This window comes from Schistocerca gregaria, chromosome X, assembly GCF_023897955.1.
Source record: "Schistocerca gregaria isolate iqSchGreg1 chromosome X, iqSchGreg1.2, whole genome shotgun sequence".
In the NCBI taxonomy this organism is placed as follows: domain Eukaryota; kingdom Metazoa; phylum Arthropoda; class Insecta; order Orthoptera; family Acrididae; genus Schistocerca; species Schistocerca gregaria.
In genome coordinates this window covers 626,589,284-626,606,233 of record NC_064931.1, presented here as the reverse complement: position 1 = coordinate 626,606,233, position 16,950 = coordinate 626,589,284, and the positions used below count along the sequence as shown (strand labels likewise).

Here is a 16,950-nt window from a genome sequence, read left to right as displayed (position 1 = left end):
AGCTGCATTTGCAGTGACCAAACAATCCCTTGTCCAATATGTTGAAGGCCTTAATTAAGGCCTTCACAAAGAGGTATTACCCTCCAAACTTAGTTCTCAAAATGATCTCCTATGCCATATCCACAATTTTCATTAATTCTCAAATCAACACCATAAACCAACTATATAACACTTAATATAACCTCAGTCTGTAAAAACTTAACCACATCTTCTGCCAAGGCTTTTACATACATTCATTATATCCTGTGGTGAGGAACTCCCTTTCCAGAATTCTTCTCACCTCTCCCAAGTGATATTATACTGCATACTCAATCATTATAGCATGGAAGTGCTGTAACAAATATGCATGAAAAGGTCTCTAGCAGAATCACAGTTTTGGGGGTTTTGGTGCTCAGATCCTATTTGAGCTAGGAACATGGGGTAAAAAGTTTTTAGTTTAGCCTGCACCATCAGCTATTTGTATACCCATTTAAACATCTGTCTTACAGTAGCTATGTTACAATCTATTAAGCAAGGCTTGAATGATGTACTGGGGCTGGCACCCAGGCAGGTTGTTTGAACTGATTCAGTCCTTTTGCAAAAGATTTTAATTGGGCTGAAATTAATGCTCAGCTTATGGCCCATTTGTATATGCACCATTCAGGTTTTATGCACAAAAAATGTAACCCTCATTTCGATTTTACATGCAAAAACTCTGGCCTGTAGTGAAACTGATGGTTCAAATTTGCTCAATCGGTGTATCAGAACTTGATCTAAGATAAAATTTAATTGTCGTTTGGATATTAAATGCAAAAAACTCATTTTTCTAAGAGGTTTGTGAAGCATGCCCATTCTTGTACAAATAAGTTTAAACTTTGCATGTAGATACGATGTGGCCCTTGGTTCTGAGACAAGTCAAAGGACTGAACCACAGACTTCAAAGGTTATGTGAGAAGGTAGGCTGTGACTTTCTGGATTTGCGCCATAGGGTTGAGAACTGTAGGGTCCCCATAAATAGGTCAGGTGTGCACTATGTGTTAGAGGCTGCTACTTAGGTAGCTGACTGCGTGTGGGGTGCACACAAGGGTTGTTTAGATTAGGCTATTCTCCATCCAGTCCAGATAATGACAGCACTAGGAAACCCAGAAGTGTCATTGTAAGATCAAAAGAAATTCCTCCCACAGGTGACAGTATTAACATTCTAACAGTAAACTGCTAAAACATTCACAACAAAGTGCCAGAGTTTGAAGTGTTCATGAAAAGCAATGAAAATCAAATAATACTAGCTACAGAAATCTAGTGAAAGCCTGAAATTGATAGCAGTGACATTTTTGGGGAAATTTTAAGTGTACATTGAAAGGATAGGCAAATGGGAAATGGGGGTGGTGTATTTGTTGCAGTAGACAAGAAACTCAAATCCACCGAGATAGAAATTGAAGCTGCATGTGAGACTGTTTGGGAAAGATGCAGAATCAGGGGTGGGCATAAAATGATAATTAGATCTTTGTATCGCCCACCATAAGCAAAAACCTTACAGAAAATCTCACTTTGCTTGTACATAAGTTCCCCAATCATATTGTAATCATTAGTGGAGACTTTACTCATCCAACAATTAATTGGTAAAATTACAGTTTTGTTAGTGGTAGGCATTATAAGATATCCTATGGAAGGTTACTAAATGCCTTCTCTGACAACTATCTAGAACAGATAGTTACGAATCCCACTCATGATGGAAATATATTGGATCTAATGGCAACAAATAGGCCTGACATCTTTGAGGATGTCCACATCAAAACTGGTATCAGTGACCATGATGTAATGGTGGCTACAATGATTCCCAAAGTACAAAGGGCAACTAAAACAAGCAGAAAGATATATACATTCATTAAACTAGATAAAAAATCAGCAGTGGCATATCTCAATGAAGAAGTTGAAACTTTCAGGACAGAGCAGAAGCATATAGAGGAACTCTGGCTCAAGTTTAAAGAATAATTGACCGTGCACTGGATAGATATGTACCCAGTATAATAGGTGAAAAACAGAGCATAGGGCTATTGATAGAGAGATGCTGAATTAAACATATTTGGCTGTCAAGAGAGCAATGCATGATGCTTTAAATGACTAGCATAGCAGAATATCGTCAAATGACATTTCACAAAATCCAAAGAAATTCTGGTCATATGTAGGGGCTGTTAGTGGCACCAAAGTTAGTTTCCAGCCTCTAGCGAATGAGACAGGAACTGAAATTGAGGGTAGCAAAGCAAAAGCTGAAATGCTTAACTCCATTTTCAAATGTTCCTTCACAAAGGACGACCCAGGAGAATTGCCCCAATTTAATCCTTGTACCACTGAAAGGATGGATGAAATAAATATTAGTGTCAGTGGTGTTGAGAAACAGCTGAAACCATTAAAACTGAATAAAGATCCAGGCACCGGTGGAATCCCTGTCAAATTTCATAGTGAATTTGCAACTGAGTTAGCCCCTCTTCTAATTATAATCTATCATAGATCCCTCAAACAAAAAACCATGGCCATTTTTCTGAAAGAGGCACAGGTCACACCCATCTACAAGAAGCGTAGTAGAAGTGATCCACAAAACTACTGTCCAATATCTTGACAATGATTCGTTGTAGAATCTTAGAACATATTCTGAGCTCAAACACGATGAGGTATCTTGAACAGAATGACCTTCTCAATGCCAACCAGCATGCATTTCGAAAACAATGATCATGTGAAACCCAACTTACTCTTTTCTCACATGACAAACTGAAAGCTTTGGACCAAGGTAACCATATAGATGCAGTGTGTCTTGATTTCAGAAAAGCATTTGACTCATTACTGCACCTGCATTTATTGTAAAAAGTATGATCATATGGAGCATCAAGTGAAATTTGTGATTGGATTGAGACTTTTTAGTGGGGAGGACACAACATGTTATCTTGGATGGAGAGTCATTGTCAGATGTAGAAGTAACTTTGGGTGTGCCCCAAGGAAGTGTGTTGGGACCCTTGCTGTTCATGTTAATGACCTTACAGACAATAACAGTAAAATCAGGCTTTTTGCAGATGACACAATAATTAAGAGAAGGTGCATAAATATTCAGTCAGATCTTGATAAGATTTCAACGTGTTGCAGAGATTGGCAACTTGCTGTAAATGTTCAGAAATGTAACATTTTGCACTTCACAAAATGAAGAAATTTGTAGTATCCTATGACTATAATGTCAATGAGTCATTACTGAAATTGGCTAACTTGTACAAATACACTTTGGAGGGATATGAAATGTAATGATCACTTACGTTCAGTTATGGGTAAAGCAGATGTTAGACTCCGGTTTATTGCTTGAACATTGGGAAAGTGCAAACAGTCTACAAAAGAGATTGCTTACAAATCACTTGTGTGACGAGTTTTCCCAAGTGTGTTAGACTCATACCATGAAGGAATAACAGAGGATAATGAATGTATGCAGACAAGGGTAGGCCGAATGGTCACAGGTTTGTATAGTCCATGGGAGCATGTCAAAGAGATACTGAAGGAACTGAAGTGGCAGACTCTTGAAGATAGATGTAAACTATCATAAAAAAGTCTGTTAACAGAGTTTCAAGAACTAGCTTTAAATGATTGTTCTGGGGATATACTACAATCCCAATCACTCATATAGGGATTGTGAGGATAAGATTAGAATAATTACTGCATGCACAGAGGCATTCAAACAATATTTCACCAAGCAAGGTGGCAGAGTGGTCAGCACCATTGGACTTGCATTTGGGAGGACAATGGCTCAAACCCACATCTGGTCATCCGGATTTAGGTTTTCCATTATTTCCTTAGATCGCTTCAGGCAAATGCTGGAATGGATCCTTTGAAAGGGTATGACTGATTTCCTTCCCAATCCTTCCCTAATCTGAGCTTCTGCTCCATCTGTAATGACCTCATTGTCAATTGCATGTTAAACACTATCTCCTCCTCCTTAAACAATCATTCTGCCCATGCTCCATACATGACTGGAACAAGAAGAAACCCTAATAACTGGTACAATGGGATGGATCCTCTGCCATGCACCTCATGGTGGTTTACAGAGTATATATGTAGATAAATGGATAAAGTCAAAACAATTTTTTTTATCAAATAATTTTTATCCTGTTCTTACAGGAACTGAATGTGTGGAAACAGTTTAAATTAAACCAAACAAATGAAAAATGCATCAATATAATAAAATTGAAAACTCTCTTTCAGAAACCTAGCTTCATTCAGATTTTATGTGCAAAAACAAGTTTCTTGTCATGCCGCAGAGCATGATGCAGTGCACAGCATTCTTGACTCCAATGGCTGCCTCACAACCTGAGCTATCTATATCCTCCCCTCCAATACCAGCTTCTCTGAATTGTATAGATGGGAGTTGTAATATCACATCCTTTGATCTTTCTTGCAATATTCCTGGCCACTGTCCCCACTCCCCCCCTTTTTTGTCTCTATGCAACAATTCCTCTACTCTAAAAATGTGCTGCAATTGCCCCTGTCTTCACCAGCATGGACTCACCACTGTCACATTCCCATCCTAGTCTTTCTAGTCTTTTGATGCCTCTTAGTTATCATCTACCCTTCCTTTCACCCACCCTTGTCTTGTCTTCTTCTTTGTTCCTCACTCCCACTCCACAAAACTCAACACCATATCCCATTTGGGTTGCAGCACCAAGACAATGTAGCCATATACATGTGTGTGTGTGTGTGTGTGTGTGTGTGTGTGTCTTTGTTAGGTCATTAGTTCCAAGGAACAATTTTGTCCAAAAGCTTTTAATGACAATTTAAATATCATTTATGTGCCTGTTGACTTTGCAATGCCTCAGCTATATGGAATGGAGTAGTTACTTTTATTCATATCCAGTTTTGAAGTACATCCTTTTCATGGTCTTAGCAACATTATTAATCTGTAATAGATCTGTAATAGGAATGTCAGTTCTCTTATGATCAGTACCTAAAGCATGATATTTGACAATTTATGTATTCATAAATCTGCTTATGCCGACAATGCTGTTGTTCTCATTTTAGAAAATTTGTCCACATAACAACCAAACAACATGAAAAAACCCAAACATAATTCAAATCAGTATGCAAACATACATCATGGAGAAATGTACCTTTTCCTTTTTTCTTTCTATTTCTTATTCTTGTCTTCCTGCTTCTCTGGTAATTATTGTGCTTCTTTCTGCGTCTCCTCCTCCTGTCACCACGACCGGCCTTCAAAGATGCTTCTTTGGAAGTACTGCCAAATCGTATTCTTGGTAGTGTACTCTTATCACTTGCAAGTGAACGAGCTGTTCCTGTGCTTGTCATTGATTTTCTAAAAAAGAATAACTAAGAAGTATATTCAGTGTCTTTCCATAAACTGCTTTTCTATAATTATGTGATATTTAAGGAATATTTTTAAATTTGTGTGTAAATAATATGAAAGTTTGTATCACTGTAAAATTAGCCTTGCATGGAACATATACATAAGAGAAATTAACTGATCACACTTTCTCACAGGACACCTGCAATCTAAGTCTTCACACAGAGTGCAGTCTTTCAAAGAAATAAAATTTTATATGAATATGAGCTGGTACCAACAATATTTGCAGAGACAAACTTTCTCAGAAATACTGTCACACGGGTTATTGTTGCAAGCAGAGTGACTCCAAAGTAAAATAAAATTGCTGAGGTCAGGGATTACAGACAGCAACTCATGCATGTCAAATGAGCAGATGATTAAACAGAGCATGTTGGGGGAAATATAAATGATGAAACATTAGAAAAATATTTTCCGACTTGAAATGAATGTAAGAATGCAGGAATATATTTATCTACACAACAAATACAGATTCCATTTTGTTTTACTTTCACTTCAACCCACAGATAAGAACAGGAAATAAGAATTTAAAAAGACAAAAAGTCTGAAAGAGTCAGCTTCTAGCCAAACCTTTGCTTCAAGTTTTTTGAATAAATAGAGGGATAATGGAATGGCTTTGCTATCACAGCAGCAATGCTATTTGCTTGTGCTGACTGATAACTGACAGTCACTCAAAAATACAGATCAGAACTTTAGTGGTTCCATGACTTTGATGACACTGCTATTTATACCTCTCACAGAAAGGAAAAAATATAGAGTAGTCAGGTTTTTTTCTTTCAAGCAAATGATTTAAAAGCCAATGTCACACTGCTTTTTAACATGGTCAAAACTAGAATTTTTTTATGGTTACATACAAACTATTGTACGGCATCCTTGTACAATGAACTTTGACTTCCAGTACTAAATGAATTTATTAATAAATATCTGAATGATGAAAATGTTCTGGAAATTGTTGAGTGCATATGAATGGCAGTCAACAACATGGCTCTAGGTACACACTAGTCATCACTGTGACTGTCAAGTTGTGTGTTAGGTTTCCAGGATGTAGTTGATACAAGGCTGTCATGACTCTCAGAAATCTTGTGAGACCTGTCTACATAATTTTATTCCAGACCTTAAATGGTATCAAAATGTCAAAGCATGAAAATTACCACACAAAAATACTCCCAAGAACTATTCTCACAGGTAAACTGATGTCCTTAAGCTTGAACTGATGCCCTTTCGCTCTTATGATCAATGTAAGAGAGAGTCAGCAAAGATCTTACTAGATTATCTGTCCCTGAACTGATATTAAGAAATGTTGAAAAACAAAATTCTAATTTCTTTCTGTCAATTTATTTATCTTTCCATCTTTCTGTCTATAGTCCAACATCATGAAACAGGTAGGTTGCTGTCTAACATATAGAAGGAGCAGTGAGTCACAGAAAGGCCCAGTGAAAAAGAATGATGGATATATTCATGTATCAGCCTAAGTCCTTCATCAGAACATAGAAAACTGACACACTTTCACACAAGCACATCTCACATACACATGGCCACTGTTATCTCTGGATGCTAAAACCCAACTACAACTGTGACTGCATCTATTGTAAGCAGCAGTCTTTGCTAGGATGGTTAGTATGGGTACAGAAGAGGCATGGGACTGGATGGGATAGCAGAGTGTGGGTGGGGGGGAGGGGGGGGGGGGGAATATGCTAGTGATGTCTACAGGAAAATTGAGGGTTGTCGCGGGGACAGGATAGAGCTGCTAGGTGCAGCATTGAGTGGCTGTACTGGGGAGGAGGTAAAGAAGTAGGGGCGAGGGGGGGGGGGGGCAGGTAGGTGGGCAAAGGAAAGAATAGAGAAGTTGAAAAGAGGAAAAGACTATACAGGTACATTGATGGGTAGGAGGCATGTGTAGTAGCCCCAAGCACAGCCTCTGATGCCACACCTTACTGCCCTAAACTGTACACACTACATCCCTACATGCTCACACAGGCAGCATTAGCATCTTCCCCCACCTCCAACCTCCTAGCCCTCACCTCCACTGAACAAGATGGTGCAGTGGTTAGCATACTGGACTTACATTAGGGAGGACGGCAGTTCATACCTGTGTCTGGACATCCTGATTTAGGTTTCCTGTGAATCCCTTAAATAGCTTCAGGAAAATGCCAGGATGGCTTCTTTGAAAGGGCACAGCCGACTTCCTTCCCAATTCTTCCCTAATCTGATGGGACTGATGACCTTGCTGCTTGGTGCCCCCCCCCCCCCTCCCCCTTGAATCAACCAAACCACCAACCAACCCTTATCTTCCCCATGCCATGTCTCTTCTGTAGCTTCACTACCCACAGAGGAAAAGACTTATGCTTACTTCAGACTCAGTCACAGTCAGTCCTTAGTGCCTGGAGCTGACAGTGGCCATGAGTGTGTGTTACGCTTGTGTGAATGTGTGTGAGTCTTTTTATGTCTGATGAAGGACTTACTCCAATAGCTGAATATAGCTAGCATTAACTTTTATTGTGCCTGTCTTTTATTCATTGCCTCCTCCATGTGGTAACAATCTATAGTTTTCATATTGTTGTTATTCCATCCTGAATTTTCCATTGTCAATTCTGCCCATCTTCCAATAGAAAACTCCATACATGAGGCAAATACAAATTGAGATATGCTTGGTTCAGTCATAATATGTAATCTATTGCTGTAAAAATGGATTCTTCTGGTGTTATATATTTTAATTCCAGATAACTGACGTGTTGACTGATAAACTTTATTATATCAACTTTCAACCGATTTCCAATGGGAAATTTTGCAGGCTGTGATCACTTAGAGCCTACTTTGGGACATGACAATGGGTGCCCTTTCTTGGTGGAATCAGTGTGTTGCACCTCTTGTACCCAAGGCAATGTTTTGGATGCTTTGATCATTTCTATTTTGCTATTCAATATGGTTTCTGTACTCTGTAAGCCTCACCTTTATTTTTATAAACCAGGATGAAGTATTGCAAACACTTTAGAGCCAATTTAGAAGCTTTTGGACAGTGCGCAGTGTGAATTTGTTTCAAGATAAGGATAATGAAATGTAAAGGGTGATTATAATTAGAGTTCACATTTCAAATCGCTGTAGAAATTAGACCACTGGTCAGAATGACATCAAATTGCAACAGAATATTATTGGAGAAGGGGGAAATGTATGGCAAAAAGAAAAATAATTAGTCACAAAATGTAGCAATAGACGGCGCTGTATGCGTCATAATTCAATAGTGGTCGACTACAAACGACAAATGAATCATACAACAATGCCCAAGTTGTACGTCTCACATTAAACAAACTGTGCTACTCAGTGTGCGTGTGGCTGTACAGGTGTGATACTATTACTTACGTAAGCTCATCCCCCACAGCAAGGTCATATCACATTGGATGAGAAAAATTGGTTTTAATTGTCCTGACACCAAAAACTGCATAAAAAGTATCAATGACATTGGTTTTTAATTGTCCTGAGACCAACCGCACAAAATGCCTGAATCAAAATCAGACTGGATTATTAAGTTCCATGTGACTGATGAAAACATGTTCAGTATGCTGTCCACTGTTTTCTGCAACAAGTTGAAATCGAGAAACAGCATGTTCCATAACTCATCGAAGTGTTTCCAGGGTCACATTCAGAAGGTGATGTGCAATGCATGCCGTCAATGCAGCTAAGTTTCCAATCAGAACACTGAACACAACATCTTTCAGATAGCTCCACAGCCAGATGTCACACAGATTAAACTCAGGTGGTCAGGATGGCCAGGCTGTAGGGAAATGGCGGCTGATAATTCTACTGTTTTCGAAATAGCACTTCAGCAGCTGCTTAACTGGTTTTGCAATGTGCAGAGATGCACCATCTTGCATAAAAATGATCCCATCCACACATCCACGCTGTTAGAGAGCTGGAATGATGAGGTCGTGCAAAAGACACTCATAGCACTTACCAGTGATGGTACAGCGAACAGGACGAGAAGCACCTGTCTCTTCGAAGAAATGTGGCCCTATAGTAAATGATGCTGTAAACACACACCACACAGTGGCCTTTTCAGGGTGAAGTGGTACTGGTTGATTTGTGTGTGGATTTTCTGTTGTCCATATTCGAAAATTCTGTGTATTGACATAGCCTGTCAGTTGAAAGAAGGCTTCGTCTGTCCACAAAATCTTCCATGGTCAATCATTTTCCATTTCCATGCGAGCACTAAATTGTAAAGCAAAGGTCTCTCTTGCTGGCAGGTCAACAGGAAGCAACTCATGCACATGGGTAATTTTGAATGGTTAGCAAAGAAGGATGTTTAGTAGGATTTTACGCACCATGCTCACGGGTATGTCCAATGTTCAGGCAATTCTCTGTGCACTACACATTTTTACACCATCACTTGTATTCCCTGCATTGCTGTGGTCACTTCTTCCACTGACATTGAATCAGTTCGTTTCTTCCCTCTACCAAGTGGCACACCAAGAGAACTTGTCTTTTTGAATTTCCAAATCATTTTCTCCACACCCACGGCAGTCGTAGGACCAATGCCTTTTTTCAAACCCTTCAGTGTCTGGGACTTCTGCAGAGCAATGTGTGCACAGTCACCATTCTTGTAATACAGCTTTAATAGCAGGGCACGATCCTACATTGAGACAGTCATGGTGAATGTCGCAGATGCGAAATGCAGAAAAGCCACGTACCTGGCGTGTGTATGACAGGTGTTTTCATTTACGTATTCTGACACATACAGTGCCATCTATTGATCACTTTTCACACTATTATTTTTTCTTCTGCCATACATTTTCCCCCTTCTCCAATAATATTCCATTGCAATTTGATGTCATTCTGACCAGTGGTGTTATTTCTACAGCGTTTTGAAAGTTTACCTTTAATTATAGTCACCCTGTTCATTATAGTCCAGCTCATCATAAGAGTCTCTAATTCTGTGGTGGTATTATTGTGCTGTACTTTTTCCAGAGGACTACCTAGATGACATAACCTGGAGGATGTTGTCCAAAAATCGCTGCCATGTTTGTGCAGCACTGCAGAGCCATAAAGTCATGAATGCACTCTCAAATGGGCCAGAAGGTGTGATTGTGGCTGTTTTCTCAATGTGACTGGGATTTGTGTGTAGGATTTAGTACAACCTATCTTACTGAAGGTATCAGCTCTCATGATGGTGTAAATGTAGGTGTGCAGGAGTGGGACAGATGAGCAGTCAGGGATAGTGCAGGCATTGAGTTTATGATAATCGCCACAAGGGTGTCAGGAACTATCCTTCTTGGGGATGAGATGAAGAGCTGAAACCCAGGGGCCTAGATTACATACTCATCTACTCCAGGGACCCTATTGCAAGCTGGAGTGATCCTCAACCCAGCAAAGTGCTTTTTCGGGGTGAGTGAGGTCAAATTCCTCAGACACTTAGTCTCTGCCACCAGTTCCTGCCCCCTCCCCAAGATCATACAGGCAATAATGTATTTTCCACGCCATACTACCTTCAAAGGCCTCCAGTATTTCACCGCCATGGTCAACTTTTCCTGTTGCCATCTTAAGGATGCTAGTCCCACCCAAGAGCCCCTTACTACAGCACTCTGTGGTGATAAAAACAAAGGCACAGCACAATGCCATAGGCATGTATACCCCTTAGGAATATAGGAGGGAACCTAAATCATTCCATCAGCACACATACTCCTGCCACACTTACTGTATACTGGAATCCACGGTTCAAGGTATTGCATCTAACTCCTTCTGCAATCTGAAAATGGCTGTATGAGGAAAAGAGAGAGAAAAGGTCAGTGATATTATTTCAGCACTCTTATGTAAAGGTTTGCATCTGTCTTGACTACAAAATAGCACTGGAACTGCTACCATTCCAAGGAATCAGCATAGTTTCTCATGAATGGTAAGAAAACTAAAAAAAATGTGACAGGTAATCATTGCTAAAGTCACAGTATTTCCCATCATTCTCGGAAGTGTTAAATCTTCAGTTTAGTAGAATCACAGCTTATCATTGCAGGAAATTTTTGAGAATTCTGTAATGGATAAAAAGCCTGTACACCAGATTACAGAATGGGGCAAGTGCCCCCCCCCCCCCCCCCCCAGTTCAGACCCTGTGTGGACATCTATAAAACCCATGTTGATTCCAACAAAGATTTTATATCCAAACAGTTCATAAAATGCGTGCATAGAAATTAAATTAAATGATCAGTTGGCATTGATGACCAGGAGACTCCAGCTGGGGAAATTCAGCTGCCAAGTTGGAAGTCTTCTCAGTTGGTGCCATGACGGGTGACTTGCATGTCAATGATGATGAGAACAACACAAGAAACAGTCCATGAGCAGAGAAAATTTCTGACCTGGCTTGGAGCCGGCCAGAGTGGCCCAACGGTTCTAGGCACTTCAGTCTGGAACCGCGCGACTGCTACGGTTGCAGGTTTGAATCCTGCCTCAGGCATGGATGTGTGTGATGTCCTTAGGTTAGTTAGGTTTAAGTAGTTCTAAGTTCTAGGGGACTGGTGTCCTCAGCTATTAAGTCCCATAGTGCTCAGAGCCATTTGAACCTGGCTTGGAATCAAATCCGGGCTTGCTGCATGGCAGTCAGATGCACTAATCACTCTACTAAGGAGGTGGACTTGCACAGAAATATTCTATAATGTTATAATTAATAGATATCAGTAATACTGGCCTATAGTCATGGGCATGTCTGATTACCTTTTGTGATAGACATGCAATGACATTTATATGCATACTAGAGGCTATTTTCTTTCTATAGTTTATAGTTATTTGCACCATTGTTTCTATTTGTTCAGTCTGCCACATAAGGTTTCCTAAATGTTGTAGCTTACAACTTTCCAAGTGGTTTAATACAGTCACACCTTTGCAAGCACTCATAGTACAGTTATGCAAGTGTTAATCATATGATATTGCATTGGCAGGGATGATTCATTTCTGCTGCAACGTGCTATCTGTAGAAATCCCATAACAGTCTGCTAGCCTCCATCTTAAATTTTTATAGCAATTCTGTAGGGTGGCTGGTACGGCCTGTAGTGTATTTGTTGGGCTATAATCTAAGAATGGTGTTGGGTCCTTTGGTGGCTCTTAACATTTAAAACCTGCACTTTGTCTGTCCAACTGTTACAATCTATCTCAGCTGATACCTTCATGATGCATTAAATCTCTTGCACGCTTCATTTTGATTCACAGTCTGATATCCTTGATGTTTTACATTACACTCCTCACTGAATTTTCATGTGCAATACTGCAGATTTTGCACTTGGTCCTGAAGTTGCTGTGTGTAATTTCCACAGTTACATTTGTGCCCTTCTGAATTATTTTGGATAATCTCAAACAGATTACAAATATCCCCATTGTATTTCATGAGTGTTTTGCTTTGCCAGATGGTGCTGCATGGTGTTAAACAGGGCGATTTTTTCCACTGTGTTCAAACTTTAGGGATTGATCGATGAGAGGATACAGAACAAAACAGGTCTAATGAACTTATGTCTATAAATGCATGGTTTCCATGTTAGAGACCATTTATTCAATCATACATTGTTGCAGAGACCATAACTGCAGCCACAGTTACTGTCTGCAGTTTCCTCCTAGAGGATGGTACTGTTCTGCATACATCTTGCCCTAGTGTCCTCTCCTGCCATAGTAATAGGTAACGTTGGGTCTGATTCACTTCTCTTGCTGACTCACCTTGCAGTGGATGTGATACAGTGTTGTACACAATGGTTTCGTACTTGAATCTAGAGCTTGTCAACATGGTGTTTACTTACGGAAAGGCAAATTGGCAACATGCTGCAGGCAGCGTCATTTCAGGAAGGACATATTCAAAATGTTTGGATACCAGACTTCGAGGAAAATGTGGTTAACACTGTGGAAGGCGTCCCTGTGTCAGTACTAGGCAACTGGTCCCCCAGTGCAGGGTATGCCAGGTGACTGCGTGGAACATACTACATGACAATTGTTACTACCCTTATCACTTACAGCATGTGCAGGGCTTACTACTGAACTACTGACAGACTTTCCACATCGGGTGCAGTTTTGTCACTGGTTCCCCATCAGACAATTATGATTCTGGGATTTGTGTCATCCATACTACTAATGGATGAGGCCAACTTTACACAGAGTGGTATTTTCAACTTTCATAACAGTCACCTGTGGGATAGTATGCAGAACCCCCGGGTATGGCGACAGTGAATCATCAGCATTGGTGCAGCTGCAATGTGTGGGCTGTGATAATTGGTGACCACACTTTGGGACTGGTGTTCCTTCCACATCACCTAACAGGCCAAAACTATCAGTGTTTCTTGCAGATGATTTTGCCTTCCCTGCTAAAAGAAGTTTCACTGATGATTCAAAGGGTTACGTGGCTGCTACATGATGGTATTCCAGCCCACTTCACCATTAACATCTGGTCACATCTCAATTGTGTCTTCCCTGGTCAATGAATCATATGAGGGGATCCAGTTACATGACCTGCTCATTCAGTGGATCTCAACCCTTGTGATATATTGTTATGTGGCCATCTCAAAAGTATCATGTATGCAGAGTCCATTTCAGATATGGAGACACTAGAGCAACATATTCATGCTGCCTTTGACACTGTTCATATGCAGCCTAGTTGATGTGAACATGTGATACAGAACATGCGACAGTGCTTACACGCATGTACTGAGGCACATGGAAAACATTTTCAGCAGATACTGTAACTGTGGCTACATGGCACAGCATGTATTAGACTACAGTCTCTGTATAATGTATGATTGAATAAATGGTCACCAGCATGGAAACCATGCATTTCTGGATATACGCTCATTAGACCTTTTTTTGTTCCATATCCTCTCATCAATCAATCCCTAGAATTTGTACATGGTGGAAAAAGTGATTTTGTGTTTGAAAGTGGCATATTGTGCACAGTAGTTCCAATTACAATTAGTGCTATTAACATAGTGCCGTATGCACTGCATCAAAATGTGTGCATTCACTATGATGAGCCACTTTTCTATAGTCCCTATGCACTGGATCTTGTCGATTTGTTGGAGCTTACAAACTGTTGTCTGAATCTGGCTAATGATATTATGTTCTCAGCTGCTTAGCAAGACTAAGGGCATCTGATATTATAGTACGATATTTTACTCTAATGTATGCGTGACAGTTTCTGTATCTTGCTGCATTATTGATCTCACTATTATGTATTTCACTAGAAGACTGTGAAATGTGAAATATGAAATTTGAAATTGGTAAGGACTCTATGACACCCATGCCATGTAACTCAAAGATGTGTTCGGGTAGTTTTGTTGGTTTGAACAACATATTTCCTTTAGATTTCATTATTTTCTGTAATTAAAACATTAAAAGATTGGAATTTGTTTTAAATATAACTTTTATACCATGTCGACTGATTTTGGATATCTTATATTCACATTATTCCACAATTACTTTCAATCAGGGTCTCATGGTACTACTTTATTATTTCAGCTTTCTGCTCATTGCTGAGGGGGTAACTCTGCAGGCTGTGACATGCTTATAACCTACTTTGGTGCATGTGAATGGATGTACTTCCAGCCGGCTGGAGTGGCCCAACGGTTCTAGGCACTTCAGTGTGGAACCGCAAGACTGCTATGGTCGCAGGTTTGAATCCTGCCTCGGGCATGGCTGTGTGTGATGTCTTTAGGTTAGTTAGGTTTAATTAGTTCTAAGTTCTAGGTGGCTGATGACCTCAGAAGTTAAGTCGCATAGTGCTCAGAGCCATCTGAACTTTTTTGATGTACTTCCTTGGTGGTATCAGCTTGTTGCACTTGCCATACCCAAGACAAGGTGTTGGTTACTTAATTACTCTTTCGGGTTTCGTATGCAATATGAGTCTTATACTCAGCTCATTCCAACGTTATGTACTTAAACTAAGTTGAGGTGTCACAGAAACTCTGGGGCCATTTTAGGGGGTTCTGGATAGCATTTGGACAGTGCACGTTGTAATTCTTTTTTTATATATAGCTAATAGGAAATACTTTATGGCTCAGCTCACCAAAAATAACTATAATTCTATGGTGAAAAAATTGTGCTGTGCTTTGTTCAGAGTTCTAGAAGCATAGGTTGTAGACAGATTTTCTCATAGCTCAACTTGGCTGCTTATTGCTGACAGGTAGTTTGCAGTTTATTATTAATTGTTTTTCATAATGATAACAAAAGTTTAACTGAAAGATGGACAAACAAGTATAGTCTCATTAGCTTCTTTCTTTCTTTCTTTCTCTCTCTCTCTCTCTCTCTCTCTCTCTCTCTCTCTCTCTCTCTATCTATCTATCTATCTCTCTCTATCTCTCTCACTCTCTCTCTCTTTGATTGTATGAACTGTGATATTCTCATGCACCTTAAAATGTTATCAAATAGTTCACACACAACATATTTAGGGGCTTTATTTTATTTGCATGAAAGAAATCAGTATGTATCAGCTTCATATTGATCACAAATAAACAGACACCTGTAATCTAAAGTAATCACATTTGGTATACCACAGGGTTCTCATTTGAGTCTTTTGTTGTTTCTGATAGATAAAAATGACATTCCATTTGTATTTTAAAAAGATGCAAATTGAGGGCTAATGCTCACCACATGGTATTTTTGGTAAAGCTACATGTCCCCCCCTGGGCTGTCCTAAATAGCAAGCTCCTCATGGAGCTCAGCGTTCATTTCCTGGGTATGGGCCTGGCAAACCCACTTTGCTGAGTTGGTGACTGGTAAGCATCACCAGTTCTCTGTAGTCATAGGATCTGGGCGTGCTTCAGTGATCACTTAAATTGTTCTAAAGGAGTTGTAACATTCTGGGATATTATGGATAGAGATACCAAAGAACATTAACTTGAATGGAAAAGTGAATGTGTCACTGAAGTACAGAATTTTATGAAAAGCACTGATAGTGAGCTACAGAAGTCAGTGTCCTTTTTTCCAGTTTACCAAAATTGCCAGAGTATATTGCAGCAGGCTTCCTATGTCTTAAAGTTAGGTTCTATGTATCTAATCGAATGGACTGCTTTAAGTGTAATCGCTTTGGTCACATCACCATGGGTTGTAATGTTAAGGCTACATATGGAAAATGTGGCTCCATTGTCCACAAGTTGGTTATTCAGTGTTTGGCCTCACCCATTTGTGCCAATTGCTCCCAAGCTTGTACAGATTGGAGCTAGGAAAGTTCTGTTTTTGGAAAAGAGAAGAAACTACAGGAGATTAAAGTCACCCAAGACACCTCCTGTTCTGACATACAGAAGGCATATATGGCCACACAGCCACCAAGTTTCATGACATCATTTGCTACAAGCATTGAAGCAGTCTGTCCAGAAGACTAGTGTTCACATCCAGACTTTGACAGCTGAGCAGAGCACATCAACATGCATCTGTAAATCAGCTGCATGACTGCACAGCTAGTCCAACAACCAAGCTTTTATACAACTGAAATAATGGTGGCTGCAGAAACTGATGTTGGAAAGTATAGCAGACTCTCATGGCAAGAAGTAGACGAGACTTGGCAGAATGTTTATGTTGAAACAGCCTTGTCATCATCCCCAAAATCAAAACTGGTGACAAAAACAAACAGGCCAAAA

At 39.9% G+C, this 16,950-nt stretch overlaps 1 protein-coding gene across 2 annotated transcripts in view; it reads right to left on the bottom strand.

The window, feature by feature from the left end:
* Nucleotides 1-16,950, bottom strand: part of LOC126299088 (palmitoleoyl-protein carboxylesterase notum1) — a 347,427-nt gene that overhangs the window by 28,557 nt on the left and 301,920 nt on the right. For both annotated transcript variants that reach the window (XM_049990760.1, XM_049990761.1), the window contains one exon: nucleotides 5,118-5,320. In XM_049990760.1, coding sequence (XP_049846717.1) covers nucleotides 5,118-5,320 — 203 coding nt within the window. The remainder of the gene's footprint in view (nucleotides 1-5,117; nucleotides 5,321-16,950) is intronic.